The 16,158-nt window shown below is 50.2% G+C and overlaps 7 protein-coding genes across 7 annotated transcripts; 1 reads left to right on the forward strand and 6 right to left on the reverse strand.

The window, feature by feature from the left end:
* Positions 1–348: 348 nt before the first annotated feature.
* On the reverse strand, positions 349–1,773 carry N7443_008027 (VOC family protein; the record flags this gene model as incomplete). Its single annotated transcript, XM_056888083.1, has 1 exon — positions 349–1,773. One exon carries the CDS (start codon positions 1,771–1,773, stop codon positions 349–351), a length of 1,425 nt encoding a protein of 474 aa, XP_056739774.1.
* Positions 1,774–2,490: 717 nt separating this feature from the next.
* Positions 2,491–5,480, reverse strand: N7443_008028 (fungal specific transcription factor domain-containing protein; the record flags this gene model as incomplete). The annotated part of the gene is made up of 9 exons (XM_056888084.1): positions 2,491–3,302; positions 3,362–3,632; positions 3,690–3,768; positions 3,825–3,845; positions 3,897–4,042; positions 4,096–4,535; positions 4,591–4,983; positions 5,043–5,275; positions 5,464–5,480. 9 exons carry the CDS (start codon positions 5,478–5,480, stop codon positions 2,491–2,493), a joined length of 2,412 nt encoding a protein of 803 aa, XP_056739775.1.
* Positions 5,481–6,937: 1,457 nt separating this feature from the next.
* On the reverse strand, positions 6,938–9,010 carry N7443_008029 (putative C6 transcription factor (OTam); the record flags this gene model as incomplete). Its single annotated transcript, XM_056888085.1, has 1 exon — positions 6,938–9,010. One exon carries the CDS (start codon positions 9,008–9,010, stop codon positions 6,938–6,940), a length of 2,073 nt encoding a protein of 690 aa, XP_056739776.1.
* A 1,152-nt stretch (positions 9,011–10,162) lies between these two features.
* Positions 10,163–10,786, reverse strand: N7443_008030 (DNA-directed RNA polymerase II subunit RPB4; the record flags this gene model as incomplete). The annotated part of the gene is made up of 3 exons (XM_056888086.1): positions 10,163–10,290; positions 10,416–10,543; positions 10,596–10,786. 3 exons carry the CDS (start codon positions 10,784–10,786, stop codon positions 10,163–10,165), a joined length of 447 nt encoding a protein of 148 aa, XP_056739777.1.
* Positions 10,787–11,156: 370 nt separating this feature from the next.
* Positions 11,157–12,780, reverse strand: trm5 (tRNA (guanine) methyltransferase; the record flags this gene model as incomplete). Its single annotated transcript, XM_056888087.1, has 4 exons — positions 11,157–12,130; positions 12,192–12,272; positions 12,325–12,426; positions 12,492–12,780. 4 exons carry the CDS (start codon positions 12,778–12,780, stop codon positions 11,157–11,159), a joined length of 1,446 nt encoding a protein of 481 aa, XP_056739778.1.
* Positions 12,781–13,191: 411 nt separating this feature from the next.
* Positions 13,192–14,289, reverse strand: N7443_008032 (uncharacterized protein; the record flags this gene model as incomplete). The annotated part of the gene is made up of 2 exons (XM_056888088.1): positions 13,192–14,072; positions 14,133–14,289. The coding sequence occupies 2 exons, from the start codon at positions 14,287–14,289 to the stop codon at positions 13,192–13,194; spliced, it is 1,038 nt and encodes a 345-aa protein (XP_056739779.1).
* A 403-nt stretch (positions 14,290–14,692) lies between these two features.
* N7443_008033 (inosine triphosphate pyrophosphatase-like protein) lies at positions 14,693–15,991 on the forward strand (the record flags this gene model as incomplete). The annotated part of the gene is made up of 1 exon (XM_056888089.1): positions 14,693–15,991. One exon carries the CDS (start codon positions 14,693–14,695, stop codon positions 15,989–15,991), a length of 1,299 nt encoding a protein of 432 aa, XP_056739780.1.
* Between the last annotated feature and the right edge of the window lie 167 nt (positions 15,992–16,158).

Here is a 16,158-nt window from a genome sequence, read left to right on the forward strand (position 1 = left end):
TAGTCAATAACATCTGACATCACCCAAATAGGAACGTGGATAAAAATGTGCGTTTTATCCGGATTTAGGCACAGGAGATGTGCAATGCCACCCGGGCATGGTTAGCTAGAACGAGTCAATGATTCATAATAGATCTCTTCCTATTTTAATCATGCCATTCTGAATTAACCAACGTGGGGGTATCTGACCCCCCGCTTAACCAGTTCCCAAATCTGGAAACTAGGTGGGGAAGGAAGAGCAAACTTGGAAGTTGATAATCATCATTTCGGTAGAAGAAAGGCTAGAATCAAACGCCGCCACATGATTTAAATGATTGTAAGGTCTAGAAACACTATGGCATGATGCTCATTACTCCATGATATCATGCAACCCCAAATGCTGTTTACAATGCAAGAGCGACTCCTGCTGCATTTGAGCATAGAGATGGAATTCATCCGCAATGTGAGCCCCCAATAAGCGCTGGAATCCGTCCAGATCAGGCTCTGCACTCATAATAAGCTGCTTAGACTGAGAGACGTCGCCGAGGTTTGAGTTGAAGATGCCCCCCGCCGACAAGGGCAAGAAGTCCTCATAGGTCAGAGGCTCATATTTCATGATGCCCTTGTCCAATAGAGCTTGGAGACTGACGGCGGTTGTTCCAAATTCGGAGATAGCCATGTCATCTTTGGCCATCCGCTCGCCAGCCAGCGTCAGCTGGTAGCAGAAGTATGCCAAGTTCTGTTCCCGTAGCTCTGACAGGGTATCTGGGAATTCTGTGAAGTGGCTTCTTAGAGCATTTTCATAGTCGTTGCCCTTGAGTTTCAGCCTTTCGGCTTCTGCATTCACTTGGTCCAGGATTTTGTCGTAGAGCTGTCGTCCCGCACGCGTCAAGGCGTAGCCTCGTTGTTCCACCTCACCGAATCGGGCGGTATGGGATCCTTTCACAAAGGTGCCGGATGTGTCCCGGAAATAGACTGTTTCCTCCAAAGCCTTGAAGCTGGTCTGTCGTAGAAGAATTGGGCAATTCCGCTTCGGAGGACCCTCGACACGTTCCTTGGCGGGCATGCCATGATCTAGCATCAACTGCTGTACCAAATCAATATCGATAGTACGCGGAGTGAGATGGTTGATGTGAGAACTGGGAAAGGAGACGATATCGGCGATCAAGGGGTGTTCAGCTTTAAGAAGCATGTATTCATCGAGAGTGACTGTCGCTTTCGAGTGCCATCGGAAAGTCTCCAGTCCATTGTTGATAAACTCGGTACATTCCGCTGGTGTCATAGTTCCCTTCTTATCGACCATATCTAAAATCTCAATAAGTCTCGGAGTGAAAATGTTTCTTTGTTTCAACGCCCGTTGTGCCAATTCCCGCGTTTTCCCTGTCAACAAATCCATTCGCAAGACTGTAGTGAAAACACGGAATGGATTTTGTGATAGGGCGTCTTGAGAAGTCGGTCGGAAAGCGGTTGCATGCATTGGGAAGCCAGCAAGGCTTAAATCGTAGTAGCCCACTGGGTACATTCCCATCACGGAGAACATGCGTCGTATTGTGTTCAGCTCGTGGGCTGTTCCAAGTCGTATGGCTCCGTGCCGCTCAACTCGGTGTCTGGAGGGTAACACGTCGTCTGGATTGATGATATTTGCACTTTCCTGACTGTCGTGTACTGCCTGTGTATCTGCTTCGAAGACCACATCGACTAGATCTCCATACAAGGGGACTTCGGTCTTGTACAATTCCGAAAGGGAGTGACAAAAGCGAGCTCGTAGCCCATTCTGATCCCAGTTTTGGACCATGTTGGATGAAATGTGTCAGGCTGTGTTGTAGAGTATAGACGATCAGACTCGGCCTAGTTATCGGTTGAAGAAGACGGCTTCCGTTGCGGGTACTTGGAAAAAAGGGTCTGATAGAATTTAATAATGGACCTGAACTCTCAACCTCCTTTATAACGCTCCCCTTCGCTCGGATAGCCGGTAATAACCTCCTCATTCGCGCCGTGCTTATCCGTTATCGGGAGATCCGTCGGAGCCATAGATAGGACGCGTTATCATTATCATCTGGACCCGATAATGTGGCTGACTATCGTGGGTCCGATTTGAAGATCCATCCTGGTCCCATGTGTACCCTCGGTATCATCAAGTAAATGCGGGGGAAAGCAAGGCTATTCTGGTTTCCATTACGAATTTCAAAGAAATGACTCGTGGCTATGACAACAGACTGCGAGGCGTAGGGTGCAATATGTGGGGTTATGCTCGGGCTCGCCAATAGGATGCAGGTCCGTTGGAGACTACAGCCTGCTATCTATCTCCGATGATCGCCGGATCGCCGAGGCGGTGCTACCTGATATTGCTTTCGTATGATTTACACTTTGGCGTTAATATCTAGATGGATCTAATGTTGCCTTCCTCTCAATGTAGATGTTAGACATTGATGACTCAGATGGTCCATTATATTGATGTTCGGTGAATCGGATCCCCCACTGATTCCCCAATTACTCTTATACTCGAACAGATCTAGAAAAAGGAAAAGTCCTGTCCACCAAATGCAAAATTCTCAAGAATAGAAGGATCAACCAGGTTCGCCAACATCTCTGTCCTCGTAGTATCAGCCTGCTGCTCAGGTCCTTGGCTGAAAAGCGAGAAAAAGAAGTCCTCGTCATCAAGATGCGTAGCTTGTCCTAGATCATGAGGACCCAACGCCGAGGCCGAACTGCCAAGAAGAAGTGTATTTTCCGAAGAGACGAGACCTGACGCTGATTGAGACTCATTTGCTCTTGTCCCTGGCACAGCAGTGCCAGAGAGTGAAGCCACAGGATCGAACGGTAGACTCGATGATGCCAAAGATGATGTAGCGGGCGCACCAAGTGGCTGAAGTCCCAAACTCCCACTACGGGGTCGGGTCTCAGATTGAATCGTATTCTGCATAGACGAAGGATCACCATGACGACGTTTAAGACACGCACGCGCGACCTCAAGGACTTCACGAAGCATCTCTGCACACCGGCGAGCCACGATGATGTCATCCATGGATGCAAATATCTCGAGGGATTTTTCAACATCTTCGAGAAGCTCGTCGTTTGGTAGACCTGGGAAATTGGAGAGGATGAGATGCAGTAGGATCATCGAACCATAGAGGGCGTAGGTGGTGTTATACCACCACGTCCGAATGTAGATGCGGTGCATGAATGATTCATACTGCATTTGGATACTCGTTCGAGCTGCGCCAAGGCATATGTGGAGATGTTGAAGGAATTCATTTGATTCGACGTTTGCCGTTGAGGCGACGAGGAAAGGTCTGTGGATCAGGATGCGGGTGTTGTAGTACCCTGCCATGGAAAGGCTTGGTTAGAGTAAAAGATATTAGGGTTCTTGTCAAACCACTTACTTAATCGCAAGACTAGCTTCTGTTTGAATGCCCATTCTGGGTCGTTTAAGGCGTATGTGTCAGGATTCAGGAAGCTTGGGATGTTTGCTTTCCATTGAAGGAGTCGGGCGTCCAGGCCCATTGCTAGATGAGACTTATCCATCATCGAGCGGTGGGCGGAGTGATAGAGTTGATGAGATGCTTCTGACATGATCTGAGCCAAAGAAACCATCACAGGGATCATTGCTATATCATTGTCCTCGCCGTCTGGATCGTGGTCCCCCACATTAGCCTATATATTAAATTATTAGTAATGTTTATGAGGGAAGGGATTCGAGACTCTATTTACCTTGAGTTTTGGCTGCGAAACTTGATAATTATGAAGCTCTTTCATGCTGTCGAGTCGTCCCGATGAGCAGCACATCTCGCTGTGAAGGGAATTAGCAACGGCTTCTGGTCCTTGACCACAAATCCACAAACTCACGTCTCATGAGAAAAAATACACCTATTCATCACGGTGAGTAAAAGTCTCTAAAAGTCAATGATGAATACATACCACCATGTTCGCTTCGCTTCACGTCGTGCAGAGGGAGGTAGCGATGACATGCTGGAAGCCAATCCAATAGCCGCAGCCGTTCGAACTGCCATTCCACTATACATATAGCAGCTATGAGGCTGTAAAGAATTCTGCCGGAACACACTCTACCACGGTGCCTTAGTCAGAGACGTCATGCTGTTGCCGTGAGAGACCATACCATTAACAATAGAGCCTGTGCAGTTTCCAAACAGCTACTCTCCATGAAGTCACCTAGAGCCTGCCTAGCAGCACCAAAGTAGAACTTTGCAAAATTCAAAGACGAAAACTTCGCGCCTTGAAAATGAAGAATTTCTGAAACAACTCGCTGCTGACAGAAATGATCAAGGAGAGCAGTCTCGTTTGGGCTAGCATTGATAGCCCCTAATGCAATCACTGCAAAGTAAAGACCTCCAAATTTGGTAGCTCCACGGAAAAGACCCAGGCGTCTTGACAGAGGCCATGCTTCCTGCTCACAACGTCGCATGAATGCATGTTTGGACAAGATTGGGTGGATATAGTGCTTATTGGAGAAGAAGCTTCCAATGAAGATCTTTTCAATCTCGAGTTGGGCTTTGGGAGTCATTTGGAAGAATTCGTAGCCTAGACCAACTTCTCGATCTATACAACACTAATCAGCGCCTTTGTGCCAAGATCAATCACATAATGAGCATACCTGTGCTCATAATCTCTACGTCACTCCTCGGCTCCTCGGCATGCCCTTGACCTTTAGACGGTCTAGCTTCCACACCATCATAAGATTGTGGTGACAAATGACCTGTATAATCCGCATTGTAAAGCAGGTTCACGATAGAAAGCTGCTGTTTCCCAGACATAGATCTCGTGGGGGAAGAAGCCTGTAGTTTAGTTGCCGATGGCGTCTGCGCGATGTCTGCACTTTGGCTTTCCATCTGATCCGAGGCACGACTCTCAATTTGATTTTGAGCTCTTGCAAAGAGGTTACCTAAAAATGCTAGATTTGATGAGTTGCCGTAGAACTCGGTTCCATTTGTGTGCAGGTTCAGGCCACTGAGCCCGTCTCTTGATGCTGCATCACCTATCTCGGAGACTATTCTAAAGTATTAGAATGACCATCACGTTATTTCCGGGGGGAAATGAATCTCTTACCGACAGTATCGCCACCAGGTCCATCTTGCCCCGCAGAGGTATCTGGGAATAGTGCGTGGGCTGATTCTCTGAGCAACGTGACAGGCGACTCAGCCACTCTATTGGCGTGGACTGAGGTCGATTTCTCATGAACATGGGATGTCGGAGTTGTAATAGTGCGGTAAACTTCAGGCCACGGAGAAGGACGAGCAATATGGGTTTGACTGAGGGGCGATGAGAAATCAGACGAGGAGCTAAAGCCACATTCGGGCCATACCTCTGCTGAGTTGCTCTAGAAGCTCGCTTCCTTTGTGACGTAGATCCCGTAGTGGTACCTCTCCCACCAGAAGTTCTATAAATGCAGTCGAAAGAGTGATCTGCAAATTTGGTCAATCGAGATTCTCACGTCGATCACGAGGATCCCCAAACATGGAAAACACACATGCGCAATACGAGCATGGCTGAGCTTGATCACACTGATATTCAGTTAGCCAGATTCAAGAGACAACCAAAACATGTATTGAGTCGGGGAATTGAGGATTGACTGGACCGAAGGTCGCTGCCCGCATACCTTCGTCTTACGCAAGCGACAAGTCTCGCAAGCCCGCGAAGCCCGCGGCACACGACGCTGTGATGCCAATCGCGGCTTAGCCTCGCCTGCATCCATAGCGCTGAACCCACGGGGTAATTGAGTCAGGGCTTATTAAATCTGCATTCAAGCGATGTTGGAGGAGGAATCCCTTTGGGAGGTGCGAAAATGAACTGTCATCGAGAAGCCGTACGATTTGCCGAACGCACCGCCCCATTCACGTAAAGTGAAACTTCACATATCTATCTCATCGCGAAGACCCTGCGGGGTCTGGGGGTAATATTGGGCTGAAAATTTTACCCATTCTTTTAATCAAACCAGCAAATTTTCCCTGTTATTACCCGGGTCTCTCGGGTGAGGTACGTGCAAATACATGTTCTACAGGGCTATGCGACATTACAGGTCTAGTGACGAAATTCGAGAGCACTGCAAGTTATCGTTCTTTCCAGCTTGATAACTATATAAAGTCTCATGCAAATTTGCAATTGCTTGATTGTTATAGGGAGAACACAGCGTTTAAGAACGTTTGCTCGGCCATGACGGTGATTTGTGAACTTCCGACGGAAGTTGACTTCATCCGACGGACGGAACTACGTCAACGAACTATAGGTACCGCATTCTTCATAGGACCACAGGACATAACTCCCGAGGAATATGGGGTATGGGGAACATTACTCAGAGCTCATAGTATTGGCCAGTACCTAACTGTATACCCAGGGAATCTACGTATAACTCGAAGACCTTTTCCCGGAGAAATAACAATCAACCAGTTCAATCATCTCAATTTCTCCTTTGAAACGACCCAATCGCAATAAACCCCTATTATAATTGCCAAGCTACATGGTATCAATGACCGCACGTGCGCCAAATGGACCACGAAATTTTGGGTCAGAAGATCTGGACCATTCGAAAAGCCTTCGAGAATTATATCAAGATTTTCAATGCCTACTAAACAATGAACTCTGTAAAAGTGAAAGATTAAAAGCGAAAGATAAATGTGAAAGATAAATGTGAATCGTAATTCACGATGCGATCTATGTCCAGTCCTGTCTATGAACAGAATAATCCTAACCCAATCCTACCTAATTCAAAATTCAAAACAAAATAATGCCTTGCAAAGTGTTGCCTGCACTTTGCAGTTACATGGGTACATGTAAACAGTTCAGTAAATATCAATCGTGCGCATCATCCTTGAAATGTGCGAAAACGCCGGTAAACCATGTCGTGAGATGTCGTGGGCGGGAGTGGTGTGTGAGTGAGGGCGGTGGATAAGGGAAGAGGAAAGAAGAAGACGTGAAGGTATAGGTATGGGTATAGAGGTGATGATTTAACTGGGGAGCATGGGTGTATCCTGCTCGTCCATATCGCTGACCGATGTAGCTGGAGACGCCAGACCCGAAATAACCGATGACGAAGGTCCTGTGGCTTGCATATCTGCGTCGGCGAGGGCGTCGTCGTACGCCGACATGTGGTTCTGGCGAGCGGGCTGCTTAGCTGAGGACGCCATCAGCTCGTCGATGCCGGGCTTTTCCGGGACGTGCTTGTCCAGCATCGTCTGATTGTCGAGGCTCTCGAGGGCGAAGCTCATGAACTCGGCGTTCTTGTGACTGACGCTGAGGGTCCAGCGGTACTCGCAGAGGCGGAGACGGTAGAATTCCGCCTCTTCCATGGCCGGAGCAGTGACGCGGAGTAACATGCCGAAGGAGCCGATCAATGAAAAGTTCGTGCGTGCAGAGGCGGGCCAGAAGGATCGCAGGTGTGCGGGTCGGAGACGGTTCACAAAGTCCATGGCAGAGATGAGACGGGTCTTGGCAGCAGAGCGACAGATGTGAGCGAGGTAGGAGTCGGTGCCGTCGTCCGCTATGGAGCGGACGATGCAGCGGTGGAGGGTGATTTCGGTAGCGAAGTATGCGAGATGAAGAGCGCCGTTGCGGGCATGTTCGTCGGTGATGGTCTCCACGAGCTCCCCACTTGAGGATTCCATCTTGAGGGATGCCGGCAAAGAGGAGAACCATTCTTTCAGACGGATTTGAGCGGGCTTGGCCTTTTCCAGGATTATCCGCGTGCGCTGATTTCCAGCGGCTCGGAAATCCTCGACGGCCTGGAGGGTGTAGAATCGATCCAGGATATCCGACAAGATGGTCGTAAGAGCCACCATGTGACAAAACAGGAGAGGTCCATGTCCGACAGCCGCCTCATCGTGTGCAGAGTGGGTACCGTGCAGGAAAGCATCGGAAAAGTCCTGCTCCACGAGTTCCTTGACGGTCCAGTTGAAAGCAAAGATCTGCGAGGGGCGGCCATGCACAAGCGAGGACCATTTATCCTGCATATACAAGGCCCATGCAAGTCGCTTCCGGAGACCCTTCTCCCAGGTCTTCATCCGCCAGTTGGAGCAATCCTGGTGCAGACCAAGCTCGAAGCACGCGGTCACCAACTGACCATTCAAAGACGCCGTGGCCAAAGTCGACTTCTGCGTTAACAATAACCCGGCCTGAATAGTCGAGATACTAGGGAACGGCAAGGAATCCAGAAGCAATTTCAACGCCGCGCTCTCCAGTCGGGCCGCATCGGGCTTCCGCGCTGTCTGCGACGCCGCACTCACATCCACGAACTTCAACGTCAACACGTACACTGCCGCCAAGAGCAGGGGCGACAATTGGCGACGATCACGATATGATTGGCGGAATGCATCTTCCATCAGAATGGGGAAAGAAGGGTGCACGTGCTCAAAGAACTTCTCGATCAGCGTGGCCCCGTACGGAGCAACCAGGCTCTCGATGGCATCTAGTGACACGACCTGCGAGTCACCAATGGGAATGGTGTTGACCACTCTCATAAAGGTACCGTCGTCCGCACACCTCCGAATGCGGGAGGAGTGGACGGTGAATTCATCGTACTCGTCCAGCGGCAGATGATCCAGCAGGGCAGGTTCCAATTCTGTCGTCATGCCAATGTGCTGGGTGGATTGATTGAAGAAGCCTGGGCGGATCATTGCGCCCTGGTGCAGGCGAGGAGCCTCCTCGGGAATAGACTGTGTGGCGGGACGTTTGACGGGATCCGCATGCTCCTCGGCGTCGAATTTTCTCTTCTTGGCTGGGTTCTCGCCGGTTAAGGTAAAGGTGCAGTCCTGACGATGGAATTCACACGAGTAGCACTTGTTGACCATCTCATTCATAGCGCACCTGCTCTTTCGTCGAAGGCAAGCGTCGCAGCTGGGCCCATTCCGGCCGTGGGCGCCGGTAAGAGTAGAGTTGGCGGAGATAGGGGACGGAGACAAGTTCGGGGTCGAGGTCGAGTTCGTAGTCAGGGTGCGTCGTAAGTCGGGAGAATGGGATTGGGAGTAGGTGGGAGAAGCAGCCGAACCAGCTGGAGAAGGCTGGATCGTAAGGACAGTGGCCATGGGGGGCGTGGAATGATAAAGGAATAGATAGGAGATAGATAATTGATAGCCTGCGATTCGCGAAAACGGTCACGTAACCTGGGCGTCCGGGGCAGCAGCCACTCCACACTCTGGGGAATCCGATTGGGGGTTTTCTTTCTTCAAAGCGTTAGATTCGTGTTCACAGTTGACCGACTTTAGATAAGACGGTACTCCGGGGACTCACCAGATATGCCCTTATCAACGAAAAAAAAAACTAAAAGTGCTATCTCCAGGGATGGTCAGAGTATAGATCCCGAGATAGATTCAAGCAGAAGAACCCGCCAAAGACTGCAAGAGGATCAAATGGCGGATAGTTCTCTCCGTCATTCCTACTCTTGAGGAAGAGCAAAGGTAGAGAGTCAAGGGAAAAAAAAAGGGCACAGAAAGCTGGAGGCGAGTAATGGAACGGGAAAAAGGGAAAAGAAATATGATGACATCGCGTGTATAGAGAAAGCGCGAAGCTCACCCGAAGACCCAGACGATCAACCATTCGGTTTCGTAACAGGAACTGGCCATGGACCTGTGAACTACTCGATCTACTCGTCAATTATGAACTCGAAATTGTCACCTCTGATAAGTGGCCTCGTCCTGATTGGACACCCGGACGAGCCTCCACGGCATTACGTACTGACAATCCGGCCGTCTAAGCCCAACTCTATAGACTCCGCGATTCTGTTCCAGGGACATCTCACATGCGAGAGGCCCAGAGGTCGATCCCGGCCACTGTTACCTAAGAAGATACCGTTTTGAGGATATCCGGGCTCCTCCTGGCACACTACCACCTCTTAACACATCGACCAGAGTTCACACCTTAAACCATCTCGCACGAGAGGTGACCCACAGCCAATCAGGGCACGATGATAACGTCTCTACACGACCAATCAGAAGCACAAGACACAAGGACAATGCTGACATATCCTGAGTTTAACATTTGAACGGTGCCCCGCCGTGGAGAACGGAGAAGGTGAGGCAATTCCCCGGCACATGTGCCTTCTTACTCGAAAACACTTAACCCGGTGGCGCTGCTCTTAGTCATGTACTTCCCCCGACTTAACCCCGGAAATCCTCCAGAAATGCAGAAATGCTCGCAAGAACGCCCAAAACTCCATGCTCGTGACCTCCCCCATAGCTCTACTCTGTAAAGTTCCGCAGCTTGGTCAGCTCATCCAGTAGCTCTTGGAGATCGGCGTCCGTGATCTTGTTTTGAAGACTGGGGATCAGCGACTTCGCCTCTTCCGCATTGTCGCAGCACAGACTGCCTAATTTCGGGTTAGCTGGATCATTCGATAGGCCCCTCCCCGACGCCACAGGGGAACTCCGGGACAGAGGAAGGTCAGGCATTCAGGCACCAAGGCCGCCAGGCACGCAAGTCTCGAGTACTTACCGAGCTGTGATCGCTCAAACATCTCGAGCTCCGTATGCGAGTTAAGTAGACGCTCCACCGCCTTGATATTCTCCTCGTCTTTAAACCGCGCAAACACGTCCAGGTAGTCTAGTGTCTTGGTCAAGTTCCTTTCATTTGTTAGCTGTCGGTCGGCTCCGAGCGTGGCGACTTTCAACATACTCCGGCTCCTCGTACTTGTTGCCCCCGCGTCGCTTGTTCTCCAGCACCTTGTGAATGACGAGTCGGGCTTCAGACAGTGACAATGTGTGCGTGTGCTGGTCAGCACCCAGCTTGAGCGTGGACGCGGCTTCGAGCTCGCCTTGAGGGAGGGTGCGCTTGCGATGCGTGGGCGGGGGAAGTTGGACGCTCATTGGTGCGGTTGGTCGGTAAGAATGAGAATGTGAATGTGCAATGGACTCTCAACGATGGTTGACTGGGGATCCGAGCTGCAGGCGTCGATGCGATCGGTCGTCGAGGTTCCTGTGCGGGTTGAAAGTCTGCAGGTCGCCTGGCAGTAAATGGCGGTGAGTACACCGCCTCTTCGACAGAATAAAGTCGATTCGCTCTATGGTGCTGCTGTATATTAAGGCTAAATTTAGCCCGGAGTCTGTGCAGGAAGAATGTTTTAGGGTATCTAGTCTGCATTGTAGCTCAGTGATAGCTCAGCTAATCTTTGATATCTGCAAGCAATCTCTCCAAACGCCTAATATGCAACATCTATGTATTTTGTATTTTAAATTTTTAGACCTTTCGGAATGCAACCTCCGCTGGCAGGCGGAAACTGGCGCAGAACATCTGCTTGTTCGGGCTGACCAGGCGGACATTGTAGATGTCAAGCTCGATAGCAGCATTGCCACTGCCTCCGACACGGTCCTCAGGGGTGATAGTATAGCCAATGCGCTCGGAAACCCGCTGGCAAACGTCAATGTGATCATCCACCTCGTTCTCGGAGTGTCCCGAGAAGCAGTAGACGTGAACCATGGGCAGGAGTTGAGAAGTGTGCGGGGCGAAAAGAGACTCTTTGCCGGTATAAAGACCCTGGAATGCATCGAGAAACTCAATGGCAGTGGCCGGGAGGTTCATGACATAGTGGTCGACAAAAGATGGGCGAGTATACACCTGAGGAGGCGGCGAAGGTTTCTCCTCTTCCGGCTTCTCCTCGGCCTTTCTCCTCTTCTCTCTGCGCTTCTTAGCTTCGATAGTGACAGTGACAGGGTCAGCTGCCAAAAGAGCCTTCGCCGAATGGCGAATAAACTCCCGGCCGTCCATGTTGAACGGAGTGACAAAGTCTTGAACGCGATTGCGCTGAACAGCATCTTGCATGACCTCGTAGCCGTGTGGGTTCAAATCATTACCCCAGACGAAGATGCGCTTACGTCCTGCAGGCACAGCAAAGGGACCGACACCCGCCATGACATCGCAGACCATCTGTCCAGGCTGGAACTTCTCCACAAGTCGGCGGTGCTCAGTCTCCAGACGGCTGTTCCAGTATACGCGCGAGTAATCGAATCGGAACTCGCATTCTTGCTCGTGCTGGATAACGTTCAGGTCGTTGTCACCGGCCAGCAGCTCGAAAGGGAAAGTACGGAACTGGCTGTGCGAGCCAACATCTTCGGTTTTGTTGATGACGGTGCGGATGGTGGGGTTCTTGTCCATAAGAATCTCTGCAATGATGCTTTTATATGGCAGCCAGTGCGAACGGAGGTTCAGGTGCACTAGAGAGTTAGAGAGTTAGTTCGAAGATTCAAGATCCTCCTCAGTCGGGCAGAAACGTACAGACGTGCCCCACTTGTGTGAAGCCTTGAGGGACTTCGGGCATTTCCTCATTTTGCGGTAAAACCGAAGCAGCGATCTCAGCTAAGAGGTAATAAGCACTGTAGCATATGTGTCCCATAAATCGAACGCATACCATATGTCCAAGAGTCGTAGTCAAGTTCCAGATTGTAAGGCATGATGGCCACGGTGCCCTTTTCGATCAACTCGGTAACAGTAGGCGACCACGTCGACTTGTCTATCCAATTGAATCAGCATCGTAATCCCACATCAAAACAAAAACCGAAATTCCTCATGACTCACCATCATGCTTCATGTCCTCCCGCAGTAGAAGCGCCTTCTTAACTCCATCCTGATCCTGCAATTCCCGCACAACATTCAACCGCGGCAGAACGAGCAGCTCCTTATTGCTTCCAAGAGCCTTGCGCACGTGCGAAATCTCCGAGTTCTTGAAGATCTTGGCTGCGGAGACCGGCACCGTTTTACGGAAGAATGACCGGTCCAGTGTGCGCATTGCGCGGTTGATAGGCGGGCGGAACATTTCAGAAATTTCGCGGTGGGCCTGCTGGCGCACGTCACTGTTTGACTCCATTGAGGGAGGGCGAACGCCTAGACTTGAAATTAGGAGAAAGTTGCTGGCGAAGGCGCATTGGGCGGATAATTTATGTTTCTTATCGATATCGACCACGTGATGCTATCGGCGATCTATGAGCCGCATTACATTGTTGCCATTTTTGTCCTTTCGTAGGCAAAGTAAAAGAGAAATAGTGGGGACTGCCTTGCTTCATGATTTACATAACGTTCAAATTTTGCTAGTCGTAGTACCACCTTGGCGATGGCTTTCATCATCGATAGGGACATCGGGTTAATTGCGGGAGAACAAAATCATAATTCATCAGAGGTCGTAAGAGATCATCGATTCTTCAAAGATCGATGGTCAAAGTTCAAAGTCCAATGCGCAGCGTAGAAAATCGTAAGTGTCAAGTGAGAGACCCTAGCATGATCATTCTTTGAAGGAATCAATGACAGAGAGGTGCATCGCATTGTGCGCCTCGAGACTCATGTTTTGCTCTTTCAACTTCACATTCTCTTGGCTCAGTCGCAGGTTTTCCTCCTTATGAAGAGCCCTTTCTTTGTCAAGTACCGTGCGCACGGCATCTCGTCCCCTGATCGCACCATTCAACTTCAAGTCATGGATATTAAGCAGCTTGAGAAGCTCGTCGCGCGCTTCGTTAGGCAGTACCACATCATGCTTGTCCAGCACCGCAGTAGCCTGCTGTGCTAGATTTGACATATCAGACTTAGAATCCGTGCTCAGCACATCCCGGTACTTGGTTGGAGTCGGCGTCATGCATAGTTCGGCTGAGGATGGGGGATAGCGACCGGATCGCGACGAGGTTGGTGTTGCGAGTGGTGATATAGTACCGCTTGACTCGTCGTGTGAATATTCGAATAGCTTGCGCTTTCCTGGAGATGTCGTTGACGCGGTGCGGGCTGCTTTCTGCGGCGTCTCGGGGTTGAAGTTGGGTTGCGACAGTATCGGTTGCGTTGAATTTAAAACTTCAGAGAGCTCTTCGTTCTCCTCCGAGTCATCATTCCAGCCAAATTCATCCGTATCTTCAGTCATCATCCGCGCCTTTGCGCTCTTCGGTGGTGATTTGAACTGGCGGGGTGGGACATCGATCACCCTACGATCGGTCTGAGGCGTCAAAAGGCCATTGCCTGCACGATATGTATTGTTGGAAGGAGTGTGGTAGCTGGCATCGCGGTTTTCGAGTTCGGAGCGAGAGTTGGCGAGGATGGCCTCCTTCTCACGAACTTCGGCTTCATCGGCCCAAAGGAAGAAGCCGCATTGTTTCCCCGGAGGATTCTGGCAAGTCCAGACTGTTTCGAATCAATATAAAATCAACGGTAAGAAGCAAGCACACGATCTGCTTTACTTACAGTACCGTCCTTGGTTCTTTCCAGGCTTCTTGGTCTCTCGTTTCACCGCGGGCAGCCGTTCCCGGCAGTTGCACATCCAGATGCCATCTTGGAAGAGCCCCTTCAAAGGCACCACTTTACGCGGGCTCACTGAGGTCTTCCTGCTGGGAGAGAACATAGTGGCATGCTCTGGATTCAGGTGAAGATAAAGGTAGTCCAAGAAGGATGAGTATGTTCTGGGTTCTCAGACGTCGCCATGGAAACTCCTTATCTTATCGCTACCCAACTATGACCGCTCTCAACGAAATCTCGCGTTTTCGTCAATCTCAATCTCAATTTATTTATCTGATTGTGTTTCCTCAATGACATCCATATGTCTCAAACACCCACCTTCCAAGCCCACATCGCCTGAAACGGTGGTGTCATCAAGTGAAACCCAAAAATGAGGCGCAAGCCGCACAAAAGATCACCAACGTCATTTCCCCCCACGTCGAAACCCATCCCACTCAGCCCACTTCATACATTTAAATCACCCAGATCACCTATATCAATTAAAGATGTTACCATGACTTCCACCGACCATGGGTGACCAACCTCGTCCCCTCTCCTCCCTTCCAGCCGAGCTCCTAATCACAATATCCGAGTCCCTACTCAGCATCACAGACCTCTCCGCCCTCGCCCGCACATCAACTTTCTTCTACTCGCTCCTCAACCCCCGCCTCTACACACGCGATGCGTCGCAAGACCGAATAGCCTTAAATTGGGCCGCGACCTGCGATCGAAAAAGTACAGCCCTGAAATCCATCTACGCCGGCGCAGACGTCCAATCTTTCACAGACTTTGATCCCCGCATTAAAGGATGTACTCCTCTCATGCTCGCCGCGTATCACGGCAGTATAGAAACGCTTCAACTCCTTCTTACAATCGAGGATACCAATCCGAATAGTCGGGATAGGAAATATATTCGACCGCCGATATCTTGGGCGATAAAGCAGAACCATATGGCGATTGTGCGCGCGTTGTTAGGCGATGAACGGCTCGATGTCAATCTCGCGGATAAATGGGGTGATACTCCGCTCATGGTTGCCGTTGAACATAATCCGAGATTTATCTCGATGTTATTGCAGCGTGGAAGGGCGGATCCGCGCATTGTGAATCGACAGGGTGCGACGCCGTTGTCTAGGGCTGCGATGTTAGATGTCGAGGCGGATTTGTTGCTTGCGGCGCATATCCAGTGTATACTGGAAGGTGATAATACGGCTGAGCATTGTCAGCATGTATTCTTCCACGCTGCGATTGTGGGGCAATTGGATATTGTGGAGTATTTGGTTTCATACTTCGGGGGGAAGCTTGATCCGAACGGGGAGCGGGATGGGTATGGGCGAGGCGCTTTTGCGATAGCGGCGGAGCGGAACCATCTCGATGTCGTGAGGTATTTGTGTATGTGGGAAAAAACAAATCCGAATCTCAGTGATAGCTGGGAACATGATACGCCGTTATTCCGTGCTGCGAAGCATGGGCGGAGGGATATGGTGATTGCGCTACTGGAGTGTGAGCGTGTCGATGTGGAGCTGGGTAACGTGCGTGGCACGAGGCCACTTGCCATTGCGGCGGCCAATAATCATGATAATATTGTGAGGTGTTTGTTGAAGGGGCCGTGGCGAGCGAATGTGAATACCAAGGATGATAATTGCCATACGCCGCTGTATCAGGCTGCTATCTTTGGCCACTTGCAGGCCGTTGATGCGTTGCTTGAGGCTCAGGATATTGAGCCGACGTGGGGGGATGACATTGATCGTACAACTCCTCTGGATGCGGCGATTCAATATGGTCATCATGATATTGCAGAGCGACTGCGGCAGTACTTGGCCCAGTCATGACTTGGCTGGCTGGCGGTACTCGTTTCAACCTTTAGAAAGCTAAAATTGCACATATTGCATAGATGGTTACAGCAGCTCACTTAAATAAGCATGAATTACTAGGATCATTTCTTTCTATGGAGATGTAGATGTAATTTATGATGCGCCTCAGCAAATCGTCTCTAGTC

The sequence above is a fragment of the Penicillium atrosanguineum genome (genome assembly GCF_028827265.1).
Source record: "Penicillium atrosanguineum strain IBT 20685 chromosome Unknown utg000006l_segment0_segment0, whole genome shotgun sequence".
NCBI classification, from domain to species: Eukaryota; Fungi; Ascomycota; class Eurotiomycetes; order Eurotiales; family Aspergillaceae; genus Penicillium; species Penicillium atrosanguineum.